The 25,697-nt window shown below is 34.7% G+C and overlaps 1 protein-coding gene across 5 annotated transcripts in view; it reads left to right on the forward strand.

Moving 5' to 3' along the window:
• The window catches only part of kst (spectrin beta chain, non-erythrocytic 5 kst), a 130,147-nt gene extending 105,239 nt beyond the window's left edge, over nt 1-24,908 (forward strand). For 3 of the 5 annotated variants that reach the window (XM_085954075.1, XM_085954077.1, XM_085954078.1), the window contains 16 exons: nt 378-463; nt 581-742; nt 858-1,006; nt 3,924-4,110; nt 4,398-4,533; nt 8,911-9,072; nt 9,339-9,602; nt 12,032-12,079; nt 15,152-15,272; nt 16,933-17,099; nt 17,728-17,948; nt 18,570-18,669; nt 18,801-18,879; nt 19,953-20,013; nt 20,100-20,248; nt 23,794-24,908. In XM_085954075.1, the coding sequence (XP_085810201.1) occupies nt 378-463; nt 581-742; nt 858-1,006; nt 3,924-4,110; nt 4,398-4,533; nt 8,911-9,072; nt 9,339-9,602; nt 12,032-12,079; nt 15,152-15,272; nt 16,933-17,099; nt 17,728-17,948; nt 18,570-18,669; nt 18,801-18,879; nt 19,953-20,013; nt 20,100-20,248; nt 23,794-23,942 (2,241 nt within the window). In that variant the 3' untranslated portion in view covers nt 23,943-24,908. The remainder of the gene's footprint in view (nt 1-377; nt 464-580; nt 743-857; nt 1,007-3,923; nt 4,111-4,397; nt 4,534-8,910; nt 9,073-9,338; nt 9,603-12,031; nt 12,080-15,151; nt 15,273-16,932; nt 17,100-17,727; nt 17,949-18,569; nt 18,670-18,800; nt 18,880-19,952; nt 20,014-20,099; nt 20,249-23,793) is intronic. The other 2 variants (XM_085954076.1, XM_085954079.1) reach the window with 2 other exon arrangements.
• Nucleotides 24,909-25,697: the final 789 nt, after the last annotated feature.

The raw sequence follows: 25,697 nt of genomic DNA on the forward strand, positions 1-25,697 counted from the left end.
TTATCAACCCTATGCATTGTAAAGTTAAAGCTAAACAATAAGCAACATGGGATTTTTTAAATTTTTGTTTGAGTAGGTTTGAGTACAGCCTCTGCGATTTAGATTTGAAAAAAGATCCTGTAGGCCATTCTTTATATGCAGCGTGCTCTGTGATGTCTTATGCGCCCCAAATTTAGCTATATAACTCACAAACCCAACAATTTAAATAAGGAAGACTATGCATATAAGGCCCTAATAACTGTCAAAACAAAATATTAATTGTAGAATATAGTTTTATTGAACACAGATTTGTTGTAACCTTTGAATTTAATAGGTAATAATATAACTACAGATTAGAAGAAGAGACAGAACTTCAATCAAATGTTTGATAATTTCAGTACTTGGTGAAGAAACACGACTCTTTGGAAGCCGATACAGCTGCTGTTAAGTCTCAAGTGGAACAACTCAGTGTTGAGGCCAATAGGTAACAATTTTATTTTGTTGTATTTTTAATTTATCACATAGCGTGATTTTGAAATTATGCTAACCGGGCTGAGTACATCTAAACATAATATGTGAAAATTGAAAATGTGCATTGCAGACTCGGCCAGGCGTTCCCTGATGCTAAGGAGCATGTGTCAGTGAAACTAGATGAAGTGTCAGAGTCCTTCGGAATTCTCCTCGAGAGAGCTGCACTGGGCAAAAGGAAGCTGCGGCAGGCGGGCAAACTTCAGGCTCTCTTTGATGAATACGGAGAACTTATGTGAGTACATGTTGCATTATTCTAAATATATTTGTCTGTGTATATAATGGACAACATGCTTTAATGATTGGGCTCGCATCTGAGAAGTGAAAATAATGATGAATTACTTGTTTAGGGCTTGGACGAGTGAGATGTTGGCCAGAGTGACTGCCCCTGAACTGGCTGCCGATGTTTCCGGAGCGGAGCAGCTGCTCGGGAGACATGCGGAAATCAAAACGGAAATTGACGCAAGACAAGACGACTTTAACAGCTTCTATAAATCTGGTAAAGACAATATTTGATTTTTATAAATGATTTTGACATTTCGTGGTTGGTTGCCAATAATTAATTATTGGTATGAGGTAGTGTGTGGCGAGTGAGGTTTTATTTCGTTATTGTTTCGTAAAGTCCAAGTTGAGTGGTCAATGATCTTGGAGAGAAAATAAAATCTCATTGGATTTTCCATTGGATGATGAATCCAGATAATCGAAAAACACTTTTTAACTTTACTTTTTAATTTTTTTTCACACTATTAACACATTCACTGCGTACACATTATCATGAGCATTATAAGATGCTGAAAAAATGGCAATTTTCAAAACCCGAAAACCCTATCAAAAATATGAAATATTCAAAAGTGTTAAATTGAAAACGTCAGTTGACTATTTGACTCGAAGAATGCGAACAACACGCGCCGCATCTACCGGATGCGTGACTCACAGCACGTCGTCAAAGAATGATGAAACAAGCAATTTCAAGACGACTAAAGCTGCGTTCACACATTACACATAACTTACGTTTTATTATTTTTTACTTTATGCTGGAAGTGATGGCGTCTCAATGTAGGCTAATCTTATCTTGCATTCACATTGTTTACATTCACATTGTTTTCACTCATTTTATTACATTTTTTTTTTTTATTATTATAGGTTTTCGAACATTATCGATGTATTTATTACATTATATAAAACTACTTATGTATTAGAAAAATCAATGAAATTACACCATGTTTATATCCAATTAGCTTTATAAAAGTTATTATTCACACTACTTATATTTATGGAACAACCTAAAACATGGGTCAAGACAAAATCCGGGATTTCCGGAACAATCTGGGCAGCAATACATGGAATCACAGCGTTTATTGAGAGTATCCAAACAATATTTACACCTTTTTCTTTTTTTTTTCCCGTTATTCCCCTTTTCTAATAAAATGGGTAAATGTATTTTACATGGTAGAGTAGAACTCAACGGTGTGGTAGAATGCAACAATTTTTTGATAATGGCTAGCCTAAAATCATATAATGTAGCTTTTTTATCACAAGTTTCTCGGTATAAATAATAAGAATTTAGCAACATTGATTGAAAAATATGTATTCCGAGTTTTTTATACCACCGAAGTGTCTTCCGTTGACATGGATAGTATGCCATCATTTGATCATGGTAGTCGATGCCACCCATAAATTTATTGTACTCCACTATCATTTTTGGTTTTGTAACCCGTTTCCCGAAGCGATTTGTTGTTTCCGTAAGTTCGCCGTCAAATTCTGAAGATATTGATAGAACTTCTCTTCTATCCTTCCACTTCGTAATACAGACTCCGTGCTCTGTATATTGACTAATCGATTCTCCCGTTTTTAGTTTTTTATTTGCAACATCTACTGAGTTTTCTTTTCTGTTGCTTCTCAGTGTTCCAGTTACAAACGTGTCTTCATTTAGCATAGATTCTGTTAGTTCTACGCTATTATAAAAATTGTCCATGAACAATGAATGACCGTATCCAGTTTTCCCATTCATTAGTTTGAAAACCACTTTGTTTGTATGATTTTTGCCACCCAACTCCTTGTCAGCGGCGCCACCATAAACTATCATTTTCAAAGCCAGGCCATTCGATTCCGCCAGTATGTATAATTTTATCCCGTATTTGGCCTTTTTACCCTTGATGTATTGACGAATAATCAATCTGCCTCTCCACAGCATGAGAGATTCATCAATAGATAAATTTTTTTGAGGTGCATAAATAGTGTCCATTCGTTGGTTGAAAAAATCTATCAGCGGCTTTACTTTATCCAATGTAGAACTATTTTCGACATTCTTATTGAAATGTAATGCACGCATTATCAATAAAAACCTATCTCTAGACATATACTTCGAAAACATTTTGAGATTGAACAGCTCATCTGTTTTCCAGTAATCATTTATCCTATTTATGCGGATAGTGCCCATATGAAACAAAAGCCCTAGCCAAACACGGAATTCTTCCTCAGTAATATCTTTCCAATGAGTTATTCTGCTTTTTTCTCCTTCCGATTGAGCCAAGACCTCTACTGCGTAAGCGTTTGACTCACTTATAACTAAATTATAAAAGTCATTATTGAATAATACATTGAAAATATCTACAGGATCCTTGCTTGGGATGTCAATTTTTACACCCGGTATTCCCAAAAATGGTATATTTTTAGCCGGTTTTCGCGTACTCGACCATTGTGTGGATCCAGAAGTTGATGGTCGTAATAATTCAGGTGTTTCACTGATCTGAAAATCATCCTGTCCCGATGTTGAAGTGCGATCGGGTGGCAACCGTGCCAGTCTAATCACCCCATCATCACTTCCTGAGTCTGTTTCCGATTCACTATGTACCTCAAATTCAAAGTCACTATCATCACCAATGTCAATAGATTCACCGTCACTATCGTCATCTTCAACCCTTGCTCTTTTAGAATTTGAAGGACCATCCATTTTGATAATAAAAAAAACAGTAGCAGACTATGTATAAATGATAAAGAGTAAAAAAAATGTAAAATGTTCACGTTGTTTATCTTCACTGCTCAATGTTTATGTTTGTAAAGAACCGTAAATAAGTTTATAAAAAAAAGCTCTAAATAATATTACGACCGAGAGTGTGAATGCACCTTTATCTAGATTTTTTATGAAGCCACGCGAAACGCCCGATTTCGTCGACGAAAGGTATTGGAATGAACGTATATGATATGCTACATGTGTATGTGTTCATTTGTAACACGCTGACGAATATTTTTTACCATACAAACCCATACTAACGTCTGACGCACCAGTCTCGTAATCAGCGCCTTACCAATGTATACGATTACGCACACGGTGCGTCTTCAGCGTCCAACGTGTTAAAAATGTTCAGTATCGATGTATGCCTTCTTCTAACGCTTCTACGCATTTCTATCTATAGGTGACGATCTGGTTGCGGAAGAGCATTTCTTAGCTTCTGAGCTGAATGACAAGATCGCAGCGCTGAAGATGAGGGCCGCCTTGCTACAGGAGACATGGTCGCGCCGACACACCGTGTATGAACAGCACCTAGACACTCTCATTTTCAAGAGAGACGCCGACATGCTCGATAACTGGATCATCAACAGGTAGTTATTGCTTTGACTTGTAATCAATCACCCATCAATTTTAGCTTATAGTTATTAGCAAAGGCAACCTCGTACGGAAGATATAATATTATATTTTAGGAGAAACTTGACGTGTATTTGATTTATATCAAAGGAATCGAAGTTGACAGTGTCCAGCCTTTTTTCTACTGCATCCTTGGGTCTAACAATTGGCTGTTCATAATCTACAGTAAAACCCCGTTGATTCGAAATCGCTAGAAATAGGTTTTATGAATTTTTGATGTCATATTGATTGATTATATTTTCAGAGAACCAACGCTGCGTGATGGAAAAGTGGGAGAGAACATTACTCAAGTGGAGGAACTGCTGAAGAAGCATGAAGACTTCCAAAAGACGATTGAAGCTCAGCAAGACAGATTCAATGCTCTCAAGAGAATCACTCTGGTGAGATGACTGACGTTAATGATAGCTTAAGTGTTTGATTCATAATTACGGCCCCTTAGAGTCAATGAAATGTATTTCATTTTTCTCTACTTTACAGGATACCCCAAAAACTAGTAAGTTTACATTACACAGACATTGACAATAACGTGTTTGCAGGAGATATGTATTGATTTATCTTTTATCCATTGAATTTTTTGATAAGTTTCTTTGTCACTTAACATAACATGTCATTTAATGTCCAGTACCATACGTAACACAAAATTGTTAAAAATTAAGATAGGCTTTTTTGACTCTTAACCCGGCGCCCGCTTCTGTCACGAAAGTAGTACGCGAAATTGCGCAAAACTACGGGGCTACAGCGCTTCTGTCGCCAATGTTGTACGCAAAAATGCGCCGGTCGATTATGTAGAATATACATGACGCATGATTTTGAAATCTCTACCATAATTTGCCTTATTTCATTACCAACGGTGACATATATATAATATTGTCAAATAAATTATGTTACAATACTAAAACTTCGATGTTTGACATGCCTTCGACAGGCCGTCAATCTACGCTCATTTAATTTTGGCTTGAAACATCGCGCCACTTTACTGCGTTTGCGCAGTATGCGTAATATCACTGTTGTGAGAGGACTGTGCAAGGAATCGCTCTTGTCGTTTTTCCGTACAAAATATTACGTATTTTACGCGATCTATTGTGTGAATACTATTATAATATTTATAAATATTTTGTCTGTGTTATTGTTTATGTGTTTTTAACTATTCCATTCATGTGTATTAAACTGTTATAAGGTGTTTTGACTATATTTTTTTGGACTATTTTACCTTTGTTATCGTGTGAGTGTTTGGTTGAAAACTTTTTTCAAACTTCAATATGGCTGGTTTAAGTGAGGAATTGGACTCCGATTACGAAATGTCTGAAGAAGAATTGGAACCATCTGACCTCAGTGATGTAGATATATCAGAAGAGCCAATTGAACACTTGAGAACATGGACATCCGGACCCCATGTCCCGATCGTGTATGAGTTTGATGATTTTCAATCCGGCATAGCAAACAGCGATTTGACTGAGACTTCGCCTGAGTGTCTTTTTTTTGAACATTTTTTAAACCGTGATATAATGTTGAAGGTAGTCCAACAAACAAACATTTTTTTTCACTATCAATATAATACTCAAGAACTTGGACCAAAATCACGTTCTCATAATTGGATCGATACAACTGTATCAGAATTATATGCATTTTTTGCGGTGTCAATGCTCATGACACGAAACAAACATTTGTCACTAGAAGAACACTGGAGTACGGATTGTTTTTTAAGTGCACCCATTTTCGGTCAGACAATGCCTAGAGACCGATATGAGTTATTGCTCCAAATGCTCCATTTTTCCGATCCAACAAGTGTTACCTCAGATAGACTAAATAAAATTAGGTTACTTTTAGAGCATACACGCAAAATTTTCAAAGACACGATGATTCCGCATCAAAATCTCTGTATCGATGAGAGCATTATTGTTTTTAAAGGGAGACTTATTTTTAAACAATTTATTCCATCGAAGCGTCATCGTTTCGGTATCAAAATGTTCGTGCTGTGTGACGTTATGACGGGTTATATTTTAGATTTTATTATTTATTGTGGTGACGGGACAGACATAGTGGATAGCCAAAACTTTGGAATTTCCGGAGCTGTTGTGACAACGCTGCTGACCGAGTATCTGGGCAAAGGGCATTCGTTGTGGTGCGATAACTGGTACACCGGTCCACAGTTATTCAAACACCTCCATGAAAATAAAACCAATGCTTGTGGGACTGTACGTAAGAATCGCAAAGAAATGCCATGCTTCAAAAAGCTGAAAAAGGGGGAGACAGAGGCAAAGTCAAAAAGCCCACTGTTGGCTCTCAAATGGTGTGACAGAAGAGATGTCCACATGCTTACAACCATGCACGATGACTCCTTCGGTCCAACCGGTAAAACTAATTTTAGAACCGGAGAACCCATTATGAAGCCAAAGTGCATCTTAGAGTATAATAAAAATATGGGGACTGTCGACAAGGCCGACATGATGCTCAGCAGCTTGTCGTGCATGAGGAAATCTGTGAAATGGTACAAAAAAGTAGCATTTCACATGATTGACCTCTATTTATTAAATTCATTCTATATGTATAAATCTGTTACTGGTAGTAAAAAAACTTTAGGAGAATTTCAGTTAGTCGTGATAAAACAATTAGTTGCTAAGTACGCTGTGAAAATCACGAAAACTCCACAACCCAGACCATCGACTAGTGAAAATCCATTGAGGTTGTTACCTAGAACTTTAACAGATCATTTGCCGGAACACATTCCGCCCACGGAAAATAATAAAAAGCCCAGAAGACGCTGTCATGTGTGCGGAAATTCAAAAATTAATAAAAAAAAAACATCTCTATCTAGATATATGTGTTGTATTTGCAATGTGGCTTTATGTCTCAGTCCGTGTTATAAAATCTACCACTCTTCAAAACAATTTTAAATGTGAAAAGTAAAAATAAATATGTAACTCAGTAATAATATTTAATAGCTGTTTAAGTGTCTGCCTAAAAGTTTGTTTAGTCTAAAATTATTGTGCTATATTTACGACCCTACTCAGGGAAAAAACATTATGTGTGATTTTATTACCATTTGTGAAGTGTTTCTATACTCGCGTCAAGCACGAGCGTGACGAATAACAAAATACAAGCCTTGCAGTGCTCCATATACATAAAACAAAATGGCGGAAATCTTCTAAATGGTGAGTCTTTGTATAGAATTAATTTCTTCGGATATTTTTGACATTATGACTGATTTATTACGGTTTTTTAATGTTGTAAAATAATCTGAACATGTCTAGGCGCCTAAAGAGCCATAAAACTCATTTTTTATTACCATTTTTATTATGAAACACAGAAGTTAAATTAAACAAAAACCCCAGAGAGTGAATTCGTCATACAACAATAGCCCGCGAGTGCCAGGTTAAGGGGCCGAATAATAATGTATTTACATAATACGAGGGTGGGTCAATAATTCCTTAGAAAAAAGCATTAAAACAGTTTTTATTTTTGTATTTTTTTTTATTTCTCGACATAATCTCCTTGGAGCTCAATACACTTGGTTAGACGTTTCTCAATTTTTTTTAAACCGTCAGAAAAATAAGTTTTCGGAAGGTCCTCAAAATAAGCATTTGTCCGATCGATGACTTCTTCATTTGAAAAAAAAACGTTGTCCACTTAGCCATTTTTTTAAGTTTGGGAAAAGGAAAAAGTAACTGGGGGCTAAATCTGGCGAATACGGTGGGTGGTCGACCAATTCGAACTTCAATTCTTCAATTTTAGCCATTGATCGTAAACATGTGTGAACACGGGCATTGTCCTGATGAAAGAGGATTTTTTTCCTGTTTAAATGAGGCCGTTTTTCTTCAATTTTGTTTTTTAGCTGGTCCAATAAAGATGCATAATAATCCCCTGTTATTGTTTTTCCTTTTTCCAAATAGTCAACGAAAATAATTCCACGTGCATCCCAAAATACAGTAGCCATAACCTTACCAGCTGATTTTACGGTTTTCGCCTTCTTTGGACATGGTTCGTCTTTCGCAATCCACTGCTTTGACTGTTCTTTCGTCTCGGGAGTATAGTGGTGTATAGTATAGTATCCATGTTTCATCTACAGTCACAAAGCGACGAAAAAATTCATCCGGATTGCGTTGCATGAGCGACAACAGGGCTTTAGAGGCCACCACCCTATTGCGTTTATTGTCGACTGTGAGCAAACGCGGCACCCATCTTGCAGAATTTTTTTTCATGCCCAATTTGTCATGTAAAATAGAAATGACGCTACCTTTTGAGATCCCTGTAACCTCAATTATCTCACTCAACTTTAATCTTCGGTCACTTAACACCATATCGTGGATTTTATTGATCATTTCTGGTGTAGTCACCTCTACAGGACGTCCTGAGCGTGGTTCATCCTTTGTTGATGTACGACCACGTTTAAATTCATTTAACCAGTTATAAATAGTTGCAAGTGAAAGAGCGGATGTGCCGTGAACTAAATCCAACTCATTTTTTATTTCCTTTGCTGTTAACCCTTTTATATTAAAATGTTTAATAACAGCTCTAAACTCAATTTTCTCCATTTTTGTAAACAAGCAAATTTTTTTTTTAAATGTACAAGAAACACACAACAACCCGACCAATCTGATTGAAACTTCGCAGCATACTGAATCGGTAGTGCCGCTGCATGAAAACAAACCGCTTACAGTACTAGTCGCGCCACCTGTCGGCTTTTCTAAGGACTTATTGACCCACCCTCGTAATATAGTAATTGAACTTTCAAAAATGTTGAAATTTATTTACGTCAGATTGAGCAAGCATTCGGAGAAATGCGTAATCGCGAAGCTGAAGCTCGCCGCGCCGAAAGAGAGAGGCAAGAGATGGAGAGAGCGGAAGGAAGGCGCGCCGCCGAAAGAAAGCGAATCGAACAGCAACGGAAGATGGAACAAGAGAGACATAACACACAACAGGTTTTTATATCTTCTAAAACTGGCTCCATCAATAACTATTATCTCAAATTTCTAATTAAACAAAAGAATCTGCACTTTTCTTTCACCATATCCACTCGTAGATGGAACATATGAACCTTACAATGTGAAGTTAAATATTCATCCAGCGTCATTGCTAAGTATGCAGTACTGTTCAGTTACGATGGCTAATAAAATATTATTACACCCATTATAGGCGCTCTCAAACTGACAATAATATTTTCTTGAATGTGTTTCTTCATTTCCAGGTGGAAGCGGTATCTCCAATTCTGGTCCAAGACCGGCAAGCGCCCAAAAACCAACAGCAGATCAACATAACGCAAGCTCACAACGCGGCCGTGATCACTCCTCAAGCTCAGCAACAGTCGCCACAGCAGAGTGGCCAGTCTCCCGCCACCGCCATCGACCCACAACAACAGTCTCCTGCCATCCACAAGTCACACTCGGCCGCTCAAGCCTTCGGTGACAGATTGAGGAGGGTCACCAATGTCAAACGAGCCGAGAGCATGAAGGTCAGACTTTATACGCACTCATTCTTCTCCAAGCAATCTGACAATTCAATAGATAGATTAGACCAATAATAACTATTAGTAGTATAACACATATGAAGATATCGTGACCTCAATACCAGAAACCTAGGTCACTAATTGCTTACATCAAATCCATTAAAAACCTAGTATTTTTTTTCTTTCATTTTGTTAACTGTCAATTCATGGTGGAACTGCATTGTATTGTTGTTTTAATTTAATAAAACGCAATTTTTTTGTAGTACTTATTCCACTTTTAATCAATAAATTAGGACCGGTTTCGTCCACCTCAAAGGGACATTTTCAACTCACCTGACCCAACTCACCTAGTATTTCCTGTTCGTTGTGTGCTAAAACAAGAGCTAAACGGAATGAGAGACCATACTGGATAGGCCCCAGATGGATTTTTTAATCTTCCATGCGAGGTCTGTTCAAAACGTATCCAACCTTTCGCCGGGAAACATACAATTACTCACAGGGAAGTCCGAAATCCTAATCCCATTTAAAATAGTCTCCTCGAGATTGCGCAAACTTCTCCCAGCAGTCTCGCTGTTATTGGAAGTATTTCTGAAATGTCTTTATGGGAATGGAGTACAGCTCGGCCGTCGTATTCCACATTATGCCTTCTCGGGTCTTACCGTGACATTTTCAGCCATGTCAGGAGCCGTTTGTGCCGTACAGTATTATAACCCGCAATACTTGCAGATAGAGTTGCTTCAGTTCCATAATTGTGGCTTCGATTCCCAAATCCAAATCTTTTCTGGAAATGGAATGTACTGAATCAGTGCTCCTTGTCCGCAAGTTTACAGAAAGTGACAGAGAAAGTTAATGCAGAATGTGGAATGAAAATCGTGTAGAAGCTGAGTGCACTTCCTTACTCAGTGGCTGATTGCCAGCGACTGACGCTCTATGTGAGTGGGAAAAAATTCATGCATGTCCATGAAGGTACCCACCACCTTCCCAAATGGGGAGAAGTGAGTGAGTAGGAAAAACATTGGTCGGATACTTTTTGAACAGCCCTGTTCAATCGATCACTGCTTACAGTTTACTGATTCAGATGACATTTAATTGATAGATTTCATTTTATAACAGAATGATGATAATTTTAATGAATTTTACATTATCAATATTCTACTGTTATGACTTATTATTTGATGGAATTTTTACAATCCAAAACGATGGCGCACTTGTGATTAACGTTTATTTTTTATGCTACATTTTTATTGTGAGTAGATTTTCCAATAGTGAAATGTGACATTGATAAGTTAATCTGATCATTTTATTTAATTTTTTATTTTGGGTTAATTCCAAAGCTTTTTTCATTGGGAGTTTTTTTTTTAGCTTGTTCACATTATTACTGTTTGAAATTTGTTGACGCTTTAATTTAAAAAGATGCTTCAATATAATATGAAATATAATTTATCTATGCTTGTATAATATTATTTATGTATATATTATATTACAAGAGAAAAAATTGTCATAAGTTATGTTGTAGGTATACAATAAAAACTGAGAAAAAAAAACTTTTCAATATATATTATTATATCACAATTTTATAATTTCAGATTTTTCAGTTTTCATTGTATTTACGGGCAATATAAATTATGTCCTTTATTAATTATGCTTTGTTCAATGTGAGTAGTTTGAAAGTAGATGTTGGTCTTTCCCTCTAATTGATTCAACCATTAACTGTTTTCAATAAGCATTAAGTCCCGTACCGGTGTGGCCAAATATTTTTTTATTATGTGCAAAAAATTAATTTTGCATTATGCTGAAAATTCAGCCAGAGATAATTACATTTACATATAATGATTTTGATTCAATATCTGCGTGATATTGAATCACAGTTGTTGTACCTATACAGAGGTGTTAATACTTGGCCTAATAATTGCTTAAATTAGTTATTTGTATTTTTTTGTCTCACATATTATGTTATTTTGGTTTAATCATTTGTTTATTTATACATTAGGTAGAACATCGAATATAAGTTGACACTGAAATAAGTAAAAATGGATCCTTTGTCATATTGGTAAATGCTCACGCTAACGATGGGCTACAAATATTTTTTTTTGATAGCCAATATCAAGATATTGCTGAAATGCATACCGTTATTCAAACTCATTTTGGTTATCTGAGCTATTTCATAAGTTAACATTTTTTTTAAACCAAATGTACAAATTTGAAATTACTTTGTTCTTTTGATTGTTCATGTATGTTAATTCTACTACAAAGATAACAACAGCACTCCACTTGTATTCGATGGACTATTATTTATATATAATATATATATACATTATAATACGTATGTTGTTTGTGGGCTTTGGGTTAATTCGGTATGTTTTATCATCCATTATATTATATATTGTTGTGTTTTGTGATATCGTTGCTGCTTGACAATGCCGTCTGCAATGCAGCCCGATCCGATCGCTGAGTCAAAAGGAGAAGTGAGCCAGCAAGGAAAGGTACAGACCCTCTCATCATCATCACATCCATGGCAATGGGCTGCAGTAAAACTTCTTTAATTCGAAATTGAATAGACAAAAATTTGAATCAGAATCTAAATTACAAATCGTATATTATGCAATTTCGCTTTTTTAAATTTTTTTCACTGATTTTTAATAATTCAAAATACTCCTTTTATTGCAGATGTAAAATAAAGAGTCAACGTTGATAAATAATAATAAAATATTTGCAAATCTGAGACATTCATTTCTTTGATTTTTTTTTATTATTATTAATTTTTACTGACAAAAACCATTTCGAATTTATACTTGGTATGTCAGTTTTTAAATTATGCAAAAAAAATTGAATTACGGCAAATTTCGAATAATGGATTTTTGAATCAATGATGTTTTACTGTATTCCAATCACACCTTCATTCATTAACTGCAAGACACCATGCCGATAATTTATTGTATTCATTAAATCGTATTTTCACCATACAATAATTTAAATTAAATCACACTTTACTTGGTGGTCTATATGCTGTACAAATATTTTAAGGGTGCTACGCAAATATTTCGAGAAAAAATGATATTTGTATTCATGGTTACATCGGTCATTTTTTTCTCCATATTAATGTCACCTCTCCCTTAAGATGTGCTTGTATTGTACCACAGATTGCACCGAATAGGTACTATTGGTATCGCATGGATCAAATTAATATCAATTATTACACATTATAACCCATTGCTTGAAAGATGTCAACCCAAACGGGTAACATTCAACATATACTTATTCACTTCAGAATGCTTCCACCACTATACTTGACAAAATTATTTATTTTCTACAGCTAAATAAAACTATTTATAAATGAGTTGAAGAATTCTAATGGATTTAAGTGTTGTACTATTCCATTTGAGTCGTTTATTGCGACTCGGGTTTCGCCTTTCGTCATAGTCAGGCACTGTGCCCAAAGAATCCTTATCATGATTTACAAACCTTAATTTGTAATAGAATTTGAATAGCACCTACCACGATAAAAAAAATTCTGTTATGAAAAATTTTGGTAACAATAATTTATAGCTCCCAGGTATTCTGACCTCGATTTATATTATTTGTTAGGATTGTTTTACTTTACACCATATTACTGGTCTTTAAATCATATGACCTATGCGAACCTGTGACCTGTATGACAGATTTCCTTTTACATTTTCCCTTTTCAAAAAAATTTTTTTTTTCTTATTTGCTATGAGCTTATTATTATTTTTATGATATAGATTAATAAGTTCAATTTAACGAAATTTATTTGTATATTCAATTTTTTTTTTTGTTAAATTCAAATTTAAATATTTCACCTACGATTTGGAGTTCCAAATTTTGAATAAAATTTTGACCGATCTGCGGAAAAGGGTTCACCATCGCTACCCTAGCCGATTAATATAAATTGACTTTTATGGTTTGAATAAATTATTTATTGTCATTACATCCTTTATTTTTGACACTAAACATTGGCAAATGTGCCAATGTTCAGTGGTCCTCTATGAAAATGATAACTGTTGGTAAATTTTTTATATTCATCTCTAATTTGTATGGTTTGTATTCATAATTTGTATGTAGTACTATTATTAATTGTTAATGGGTTATGTAAATCTATTTGTCATTAACAATCATTTATTATTTTTTGTATCGCTTAATACCTTATTTTCATTATTTTAAGAAAATGTTTGAAATATGCTCGTAGAATATAGATTGTCATATTTGGTATAATGGGATTGGGAAATATGCTTTATGGATATTGGACTTATGCGGGTGGGTAACCTTTTTTTAAAGTAGCATATTAAATAATATTAACTCTATAACATCAGGTCTACTCTTAACTTTCATTGCAAAACTGTTTTATAAGGATAATTTTTTTTATACTGATGAAATAAAAAAATATACTGGACATCATTCAAATTGTATAAATGTTAACCGCCTCCTTGATTTTAACTCTTTTACTCCCAGCTGATTTAGCCTAGCATATGCGAAAACTCCCAAGCGTTTTTTGACAACAAATCGTCGATTTAGTTTTTTTTAAATAACTAATTCTACACATGTTTTAAAAATTTGAAACTTTTTTTGTGTGTTCTCAATGGTGTATAAAGCAATAATAATTAATAATATTGATAGTTTACATCAATAAAACAAAAGAAAAAAATAATGTATCAATATTTATTTAGAAATGAACGGATAAAACTATGTTTGAACAACAAAACAAGTGTGACAACATTTTTTTATTTATAATTGATATATCAAATTTTATAATATAATCTATCCTTATGTAGTAACAGAAAAAAAAATAAACATATTATTATTTCTCTATGAAATAGAATTTTTATAAAGTAATCAAAAAAAATCGTATAGTGTCAAGGTATTCAAGAATATTATTCAATTCACGAAATCGCAAGAGAATTCGATACAGTATCGACGACTAACTGATATGGAATGAAGTAATTTCAAAAAATAAGTCTCAAAGCACTAAATCATTTATAATATTATTTATATTCATGTATTTTTTCACCATCTTACCAAAAATACAGTGGCATCCATTGTTAGTTCAAAAATTACAAATTTCATTTTGTAATGTGATATATGAATCATAAAACAACTAAAAGAAATATCAGAATTTAAAATGTGTCATAAAAATAATGTTTTATTATTTTTATGACCCTCTTTGGTCTCAAGTTCGACAGCAGAGCAATTATGACTTGTGAGTTATTAGGGTATGGCATAATTATAAACAATGCCGACACTAAAATAAATGTTAGTCACCACCCAACACACAGTGAATATAATGCTTCGTCTACATGAACGAAATATGACGGGAAAAAATTTGGAATAAATCGTAAATTTGGTTCCAAACTTTCGGCCGATGGATCGGCCCAGATGGAGTTTTCGCATAGGTATGGTGGGCCGAAATATCGGCCCCGTGGGAGTAAAAGGGTTAAAGAATGATTAATAAAATGAAACGGTCTACATTAGAAGCCTTGTAAATTATTTGTTTCATTGACTCTTATGACCCATTTTCTCATTTATTATGTAATGTAATGCAGGATGTTGTGGGGGGAAAACAACCAAAGAGGACGCCTTCATTCACAACCAGGCGACGAACTCAGAGCTTCAGGAAGATGCAGCGAGGCGATGTACCCAATCTACCGCCTGTAGAAATCGAAGGTATTTTACCGTTATTTTAGATCAGTGATCGCCAAACGGTCGCTCGCGGCGGAATTTTCGGTAGCTGGCGTATGATGTTTTATCATATTTATAAATTTGAATGTGATTTGTCGCTTAAGAGTGTTGCCTCAACTGTAGAATCTGTATGGCCTTTCGTCCCAACAGAAAGTTATCCAATTTTAGTTCCAACTGCGCTCAAAATGAGAGCATTGTTTTGTTATACCTACTTATGTGAATCAACGTTTTCCACTATGAAGGTGGTTAAAAGTAAATATATAAACAGACTCACAGATGTACATCTTGATAATTGCATTCGGGTGGGAGTGACAAGGTAAGGTACTCACCGAGAATTGAAAAAGATGTGGAGGAAGGTGAATGCCATTCTTTTCACCAATTATTTTTGCTTTTACTCACTTTTTTCAAGATATTTATCAATTATTATTTTGTTTATAAATAAATAATTAAAGTACCTACGCATTTTATGTTTTATTGGAAGTCCGATTTCCTAATTTATTTTAAGTAATATAATAATAATGGTTAAAAATTATAAAGAAGGAATACCTATGTATAAGTAGCTCGCCAGACAATTTCTGTAAATAGCTCACATCCTTATTGAGTTTGGAGACCACTGTTGTAGATGTAGCATTGCATCGTTTAATCCTTCTTCTACGGCGCTACATCCCGGGGTGGGATTTGGCCTCCTCCACAACAGCTCTCCACTCACTCCGGTCCCTCGCCACACTTCTCCAGTTACCGGGTCTTCCTATATGAAGCCAGTCCACTTCTACGGCGACAGCCCATCTCCTTCTTGGACGGTCTCTTCCGTTGGAGTAGCCACTTCGTCATGATCCTTGGCGCTCTAACTTCAGGCATTCTCTCCACATGTCCCGCCCATCGTTTAATCATGCCATTAAATAAGTCACAGTTTCAATTTGACGGGCATCTGGTTATATTTCATGCTTTTAGATGAATACTTGAAAGGAGTTGACACAGTTAAAAGAACTGTGTCGGCTTCTTAAGTAGATGAAAATACAATAGAATCTCGATATAACGAACTTTGGATATAACAGACAAAATATACAGTCAAATGAGAAATCGTTAAATGTTAATCGTTAATGTTGTATATGTTTAAATCCAAGTGTCACCGCTTGTAAACAATATTCTGCCCATGATAATCTAAAAAAATTTATTGACTATATTACACGCATTTTCGTAATTTTAGAGTGTTGATTATATAAAGGTAGTAGACTTGAAAAGTGCAAATAAAACTTGATTCTTTTTTCAAAGCAAGATTACCGAAAGGAAAGCAAGCACGTCGACATCAAACATTAATGTCACTCCACAATGGGTGTGTCTGGATATTATATAATCCGAAGACGGATAAACAGGATTTTGTTTGTGGTTTTATAAAACGGACTAGCTTTAACGGACACCCCCTCACCGGCATTAGTCCATTATATCGAAGTTCTACTGTATACACATAAATTATTCTAACATTAAAAAATCAAATTTTATTAAAATAAACGACATGCTTATACATTTTATACACACAAAGGAGGTGGTATCTTTGATCATAACATAATGTATCACCCTTTAAATGTTGAAAAGTGGCTCTTTGATTTTATGTCTTCCTATAGTGATGTTGAAAAAATCTTTGCAGGATACTTGGAGAGAAAGCACGAGGCGGGAATTGGAGGCAAGCGAGCGGCGGTGCGGTCGTGGCGAGGTTACCACACGGTTCTGTGCGGACAACTCCTCTGCTTCTTCAGAGATGAATACGACTTTGCGCAGTCCAAGGCCGCTGCACCTCCAGTTGTCATCCTCAAGGTATTGTTTATCATCAATTCATATTTCTACTACAAAAATACAAAAATATTTGTTCAAATTACCTTTTCTGCCAATTCCAATTTTGAATTTTCACGACAGATAAAGATTAGATATTCTGGATTCAATTTTAATTTCTTTTGTTTTACTTGGCCGTCAGAATTATTTTCATTGTGACATGTTGTATGCCCAGATACAGATGTTTTAATATTGAAGAATGTAATTTCATTATTATTGTTTTGTTAAGTAAGATAAATGTATATTTACCAAAATTTACTTTTTATGTATTCAAATTGCTCATTATTAAATTCAAAACTACTAGATATATCAAGTATGGAATTAGCTTAATGCAGTTTTGTTTTTTCTTTGACTTCATTGATCTATTGTATAAATAAATTATATGTGTTTCACAGCTACTATTTATAACCGTTTTATACTAGAAGAGTTATTGTAGGAAGTCATCTTCAATTTATCAATAATTACTTTTAACATCTGTTTGATAAATAATCACAGTGCTGGCTATAATGCATGCCAGTCCATTCCTTCCAATAGAAGCAAGAAGCTCAAAGAAAAACATTTCTTGCAGATAGATATACGAGTTACTTTACTTAGACTACAACTTTTATTTCAGGCGGAATGTGAGCGAGCCTCCGACTACACGAAGCGCAAGCACGTTTTTCGCCTGCGCTGCACGGACGGCGCAGAGTTCCTATTCACGTGCAACAGTGCGGAGGAGCTAAACGATTGGGTGGCCAAAGTGGCTTTCCACGCCCGCTTACCGCCCAGTCTTCAGCTCCTCAGCTACGGAGAACAGGCCGACACTGAAGCTGCTCTTCGACACAAATTGCATCAGTGAGTATTCTTGTTTCATTGTCTTGCTTAAACTCTTTTCACTGCCAGACAAATGGGGTGTTATCTTACGGTTATGTTAGTTGTTGGCCATTTGCTGCACTATTGTCCTGGGGTGGGATAACGTCATGAATCAACATCATTAAAACAAACCAATTTTAATACCCGAAACATGACACATTGCTTGACAATAGCATAATCATTTAGTGTGGGTATATAAACATGTAAATAAAGAGAATCGACAATCACCAGGATGACTCTCTATTCAGTCAATTCTATCAGTTCCGACAGGCTGCAGATTTTTAATGACACATGTTGAATGTAGAGCGAAGCTCTCTTATTAAAATCGTTGTAATACCGATAATTTGTGGCTTGGTATTTCATAATTATTCAAGCAGATGTCACTGTGTTTAATTTTTTAGATTATGCAAATCAACCGACAGTGGCTAGTAATTTGAGTTTAAAGTCAGACGACATAACTCGAAATTTCCCTCTCGCTGAAGGCATAGACACCTGTTGCATAATAATTTGATAAAGTGATTGAATATTTTCTTGGCCAAATTCCACATTATGTTTCACTCTTATTTACTACTTATTAATACCACTTTTTCTTTTATGATACAGTAATGGATCTTCAAGCTCGTCAGCCGGCTCCACGCCAGAACCCAGACCAAAGCTGAGAACGCAGACAGAAATTTTACAGCAACATAGAACATCGCGACAGGTATTTATTTATTCCTTCATTACAACAAATTTTATTTCACTCTTTCTTTTACATTGAACATTTGAACATTGACAATGCCAGTTACAATAAAATAAATATGATGATTTTAAAACGAATTCACCTTATTGCAGTCGATGACGTCAGAACCGCCAGGCACTCCCCCGGCACCTCCACGCTCTTCCTTGATTCCCGACACACCAACAAAATCCGGTAAGTCTATTATTCATGACAAGAATATTACATTACATATGTAATATTTTCATTACAGTAATTATAATATTTTGGTCTACTGTAATATTCTCATCAGTAAATTAAACCATGTTGACGTTGTATGACGATTGGTTCTATTTTTTTGATTACATTACGTTTTCACAAAACTATCATGAATTTAAATTAATGAGATTCATTAAATAAAACAGGTATTATTATAAGTAGGCTTACCATACGTCCCGGTTTCACACATTGGTCCTGGCGTCCCGGCCGGTTTGGCATTATGTCCCGGCTGTTATTCCGCGTATGAATGATTGGCAATAATAAATTTTCATGATTGGCCGGGTAGACAGAAGACGTATTTTGTAAGTGTTACTAACGACACTTCAAATAGAAAATAAGTAAAACTAGCGCCAGTTGTTGTTAGATACTTTTTACCATTGGAAAGTGTGAACACTGTGAACGTAAAACTACTGGATTTTGAGTTTATTCACGGCGATACATCGGAAATATTGATTGAAAACATAATTTCAACATTGCGTCATCATGGGATTGATAAAAAGATAGCTGCATTTTGTGGTGACAATTTATTGTAACACGAATTTTGGAGGCGTAGATAGAAAACGACAAAATATAACGTTTATAGCCGACTCAAACAAGAACTTGGTGTTAATATCGTCAGCATTGGATGTGGAGCACATATTGTGCACAATATCTATACTTCAATCTCCTGTGGATGGTCTGCCAATCGAAATTCAAGCTGTAGTTCAGAAAATATATAAATATCATATCTCAATCATATATCATACGTTCATATCTCATAATACTTCTTTTATATGTATATACTTTTAATAATAAAACAATTTTTATTGGTTAAATTGACCTATCTCCTGTTCATATCCCGGTTAAGAGTCTAATAATTATGATAAGCCTAACTATAAGTAATTATGGAAAAAAAAGAAAAGTGGTTTGTTTAAATTATGTGGATGTATTGTGTAGGTACAATAAAATTTGTCTTTATATACATATAGAATTGACGATAGATTTTGACAATTGATTTTTTTTTCTTACAGAAGCCCCTGCCGTTCCTCCGAGACTATCGCAGACGAACTTATCAGAACAAGTTCAACTGAGGTAAATAGAATGTCTAATAGGACGGCAGCTAATTGTACAATATTTTCACCGAAGAAATTATTAATCTGTTCTAATTGTGTGTTCAGGCGCTCGGGAGATCAGTCAGATCGATCGGTGAGCAACGGTTCGCGGCCCGCGTCCGACTTGGGCCAGCACCAGCAGTTCGCCATGCCTGAAAAGAATCCGTACATCAGGCGTAGAGATATCAACTCAGAATTTATCGATTCACAACAAGGTACTAAAACATTATTATTGGATAATTAATTAATATTTAATAATATTAATATAATATTAGGGTTTTTTTTGTCTTAGGGTAGATTATATTATAATTATGTGATTGTTAGTAAGCCTAGATTTGTGTGGTTTGCTTTTTGATGATGGTGAATGTTTGAATATTACGATCGATATACTAACTTTCTTTGAAAGTTAAAGATTGTAATTAGTACCGGCTATTCAATGAATAGATCTATTCATCTCTACATATAAACGGAATACAGATGGCCAGTTTTCGTAGGAATGGTAGAAAATTTGTGTAGGTCACTATAGATCCATCAGTATAAGTTATCCGTGAGTGAGGGCACCCACATGCTAACATTTGATATATCGTTCAATACTTTTTATACTGTGATTAGCTTAGTTCTAAATTTGAACACCGGGTGATTTATGATGGTATATCTATAATAACATATCAGAGTAATATGCAATGTCATCGATGTATCATCCATTTCTTTCTTAACCATTTTTATGATATTCTTATTATTTCTTTCCATTGTTAATTTGGGCGAATGAAATGAGAGGGAGAAATTTCTCAATATACTATATTTTTTGAATGCCAGCTGAATTTTCCTAGTTTTTATTAGTGAAATAAACATAAAATTAGTGTCTTCGTTAACATAATATGGGAAATGTGAAACAGTATCGACAATGATGGAAAGGCGCGGAATGGCGCCACCCCTGCCACAGTCCCTCCCACCGGCCCCGCGGCGTCCCGTGACGGCATCCTCGCTGCATCATCAGGATCAGTCTCAGCACCGCCACCATCATCCCCATTCCGTTGTCAATAGAAATGTAACAAGCTCGCAAACGCAAGCGCATTACGCGGGCGGGCAACTGCCGCAGCAGACTTGCGAGTCGTGGCAGTACAAACAGTCACAGTCGCGACACTCGGATAACAACGCCAACAACGGAGGCGCGTGGAACGAGAGCGCACCAACCGCTCACTTCTATACTGCCAGCGATTACAGCAACGGTCAGTCTGATAACGGGACGGCGGTCGGTGGTAACATAACTTGTACACTTTTCGCAGAGAAAATCGTATATTTTTGAATGAATGATGTTTTTTACAGATAACTGATAGGCCACAAATCAACCCCCTAAGATCAAAGAAACATATCAAATGCACATTAACAAGAAAGTATTTTCAAGCGACGCATATTGAACTATCTTTATCTGTTGAATTTTTGTCATTTAATGTAATTTTTTATTTTATGTCCAGTATCTCAAAATTGCTAAAAATTGAGATACGTTTCTTTGGCCGAATTTAAACTAACATCTTCTAATCATTCATTTTTCGTATGTTTTATAAAAATTCAAAATAAATGTAAATATAAACCTTCGAGCAAAAGCTTGTACTGAAGCTTCTCTCGTTACGAAGAATGACAATTTTATTCACAAAAATTCGATTCTCAGCGAATAAGAGTATGAAATATTTGGCGTAGCCCCTTCACAGCATGAGATCGGTAATTTGGTTTCGTAGGCTTCCACAGCTACAACACTTATGTAAGAGAGACTTCTAATTGAAACTTGTTTTGCCCTTACAGATTCCGTACTATATAATTCTTATTCACGCCTGTATTTATTGCTAATCGATTTGCCCATTCCCACTGCATGACTTTATCAGTTTCTGTAGGATTTTGTCGTGACACCATTGGGGGATTATAATCTTTGATTATGGAAGACAGTGTTCTCAAAGAATATAACGAGTCTAATATAGGAAACTCTGTTTTTCATAATTACCTCTGCTTCATCTTTCTCTATCGAACGCTTTCTCATATTTTTAGCACTTCCACTGAGTATGTTGTTTTCTACACTTACCCTTCTAATATTAATCCTTTCTGTTCTTGTAACCTCGCACATTCCTCGTATATAAGAATGACTTCTTCGATGCGTAGTTTTTGGCATATGTTTGAAAAGTCTTCACTGTCACTATTGAAATTAATCATGCCGACGGCCTTAGATTCTAGAACTCATGACGGTTTCGGATCTTAGCTCTGTATTTCTACCTGGATAAATATTTGTACATTGCCCAAAGTCAACCGGGGAAATTGGAGTCATGATGGAATAATAAAATTACTCACTTATGTCACATTTAAAAAGTATTAATGGTAATAGTAATATGTGCAGTAAAAACAAAACAATGATCCGGTTCGTGGACTGTATGCGTACGTATACGTACGAATACGCGCTCATCGGCTGCCAGGTATTTAGTACGACTTCCCATCCATACGCACACCATCGACCAACCCAATCATTGTTTTGTTTTTACTGTACATTGTATTAATTTGTTTTATTTTTTCCAGACCTAAATAATTTGACAACTCTAATATTATTTTGTCTAATTGTTTTTGTAGGCATCTTCCCTCTTTAATAAAGCATGTATTGTGGTGGAGTTTATTTAAAATATTATATTTTTTTTGTCTTTCAGGATTGAAACATTTTTTCCATGTACATATTATAATATAAACAAAAACATCTTTTAAGATTTAACATAGGTTTTTCTCCAAGTAATTTTGTTAAATATCATCAAAACTCGTCAATCATTGCACTACTTAGTTTAATTTAAGGTTTTTGTGTCTATAGAATTTTTTTTCCTCAAATTCCTCCCAGCAATTTACATTTCGATATCCCAGTTTAATGTAGTAGAATCAACTCATAAACCTTATTTTAAGATAGTATTTGAAATGTTTGCACACATTGTCATTTCACCACAATCCTTGATTTTTGAGAGATTTTTATTTATCCTGAACAGAATTTAACCGTGCTCAATGAAATTTTACAGTTCAATAATGAACCAACCATGTATAGAATTAAAATAATGATTTATACCTTAAATGGTTACTCGATTTTATTTGTTTCTATACTGAATTATAAAGGGGAAAAATGTACATCAAATAGCAATCATTAACCCGAGATATAATGTTTGAGGCTTTCACGGTTGTTTTTTTATCATAGTAGATTTTTGGGTTTCCACCGTGTGTCCTTCTAAAGGAGGCCATTGAAATCCATAAAAACCCTGAAAATATTAATAGGGATGATGGATTATGGTTAAAAACGTCTTGGCTTCCGGCAAAATCCAATATTCGAGCCGGTATCTCTGGTCGTAACGATTGACTGATTACTCTGAGCAACGTTTGCTCATAGCTAATCGGATTCCTTTCGACATTCTTAGAGCAATGTTTACATTCATATACCTTCACTACATTTTCATCATAAAACATATCATCTCTTGATAATGGCCTCTGTAACGAGCCCGAAACGTCGAGTAAAGAAGGAAGAAGGACACACGGTGGAAACCCAAAAATTTACTACGATATTAACCCGAGAACTTAAATTGAAATAATACATATTATATGTACGTATATTGTAATGTTTATTGTATTTATAAAAAGGTACTTTTGACACATCCGTAAGTTATTACCCCTAATTCTACCCTAGTTTTAGGCATATGTTATTCCTTTATATTGGATTATAGTATAATAATACCTTATTTTGTTTGAGCAGCGTACATGCAAAGTTCGTCATCTCACGGCAACGCGGAAAGTTCGGGAGAGTCAGAGCTGTCGGTGAGCGGAACTTCTGATAAGAAAGACAAGAAAGGAGTCTTCCACGGACTGTTCAACAGAAAAAAGAGACCCAATTCGCATATGTAAACATATATGTTACTTACTTAGTACCATATCGAATGTCATCGACTAAAATGTTGATTTTACTTATTTGCACTAATATAGCTGATTATTACAGTGAAGCATTATACCCCGTTTACACGTTCATGGATTTACTGTTGACAGTAAGTATTATCACGGCCATAACAAGAAAATGTATGGGTAAACATGTATTATCATGCAGTTGCAAGCTTGTATGCATGAATCTAAAAAGTTTGAAAGCTTTTTAGGAGTTTTCATGCGACAGTAGGGATATTTTCGATCTGCGCATGCGCAGTAGAACGATAGTGGCGAACCTGCCGGCAAAAAATACGAACTATACTCATCTTGAGGTTGACCGATTTTCACTACCTATCAGATATTACCATAAAATGACAACATCGTGCCTCACTTACTCTTGAAGAATGAGATTGGAGAGACAGTCAGCACTTTTTACATGTAAACAATTATTGTCACGATAGTTTAAAATATGCACTATTGCTGCCAGTAAATCCATGCACGTGTAAAGGCACTATTAATTTATATCTTCGCACTAGACCGTCGGCAATTCTGTCATTACTAACGGTTCAAGTGCTACATACTTCTTTTTTCTCGATTTTTTTTTTAAATCATTTTGTATAAACGGTGCTTACTTCAAATTTGTAACCTGACGAGTCTTGCCTTACTGCACTTTGGTATTGAGTACATCGCCCACCCTTTTCATGTCAACGTATTTTTACAAAATTGACACGAGATTTTAAAGTCATCTGTTTTAAATTTGAAGGTTGCGGAGTGACATGGTATCATTTGATATCAATTTTGTTGACTTAAACTGCCTCGAAAGTGTTGTACTTAATTTACCAACATGTTGACGATCGGTAAATATATAATATGATGTCCTGAATAACTGAAATATTATGGTAAAGGACAGCACTACGGCCATATTAATTGTGCAAATCACAACTTTTGCCTGAGAAAATAATTACATATTATTACGTTATAATAAATCATGAATTGTTTTATTAACAGATTGCTATTATCTATATTTTGTTTATTTTTTGAATAGCTTCTATTATTGTAATAATAATTTTAAGCATTCAATTTATATATTTTTTGTACTTATTAATACTTAAATTGATATAACTATTATTGTTCTATCATATTATAGAATTATATTAAAAATTGTGTATATTTAATGTATATAATATTTTGAATATGAAACAAGTATTTTTCGGGACCAATTTACAAATTTTAGGTTTTTAAATGTTATAAATTTTCAGAAAATTATTAATGGTAAATAATTCTTACTGTTAAAATCAGAGGAAGAATTTTAATAGTAATTATCAGTAAGCTGACAAGGTATCCTAATGACTTATAATAATGTACTTCAATAGAATCCTGCAAACTATACAAAGATGTATATAAATTCATATTATATTTTGATATTCTTAGTCAAAATTTAAGTTGTAAGAGAGATCGTTTCAGTCGATTGAAAAGTTGCAAGTCGCATTGAAATCTGAATAATAATATATGCAGGGAATCATTGCAACATTCTACAAGATGCTTAAGAAGTTATTTAATCTTAATTTTATTTATAATACGTTAGTCTTTAAGAACAACACTGTATACGAAACACATTTGTTTCGATACATTCAGAATATTTATTTGTTCGCGCGCAATGCCGTCATTCTGTTTATGAAGTCCGACAATTAACATAAAAGACCTCAACATGAATATAAAGATATTTCGATTAGTTGACTAACC

The sequence above is a fragment of the Rhyacophila brunnea genome, unplaced genomic scaffold, assembly GCF_057557595.1.
Source record: "Rhyacophila brunnea isolate RB1 unplaced genomic scaffold, BYU_Rbru_1.0 scaffold_4, whole genome shotgun sequence".
In the NCBI taxonomy this organism is placed as follows: domain Eukaryota; kingdom Metazoa; phylum Arthropoda; class Insecta; order Trichoptera; family Rhyacophilidae; genus Rhyacophila; species Rhyacophila brunnea.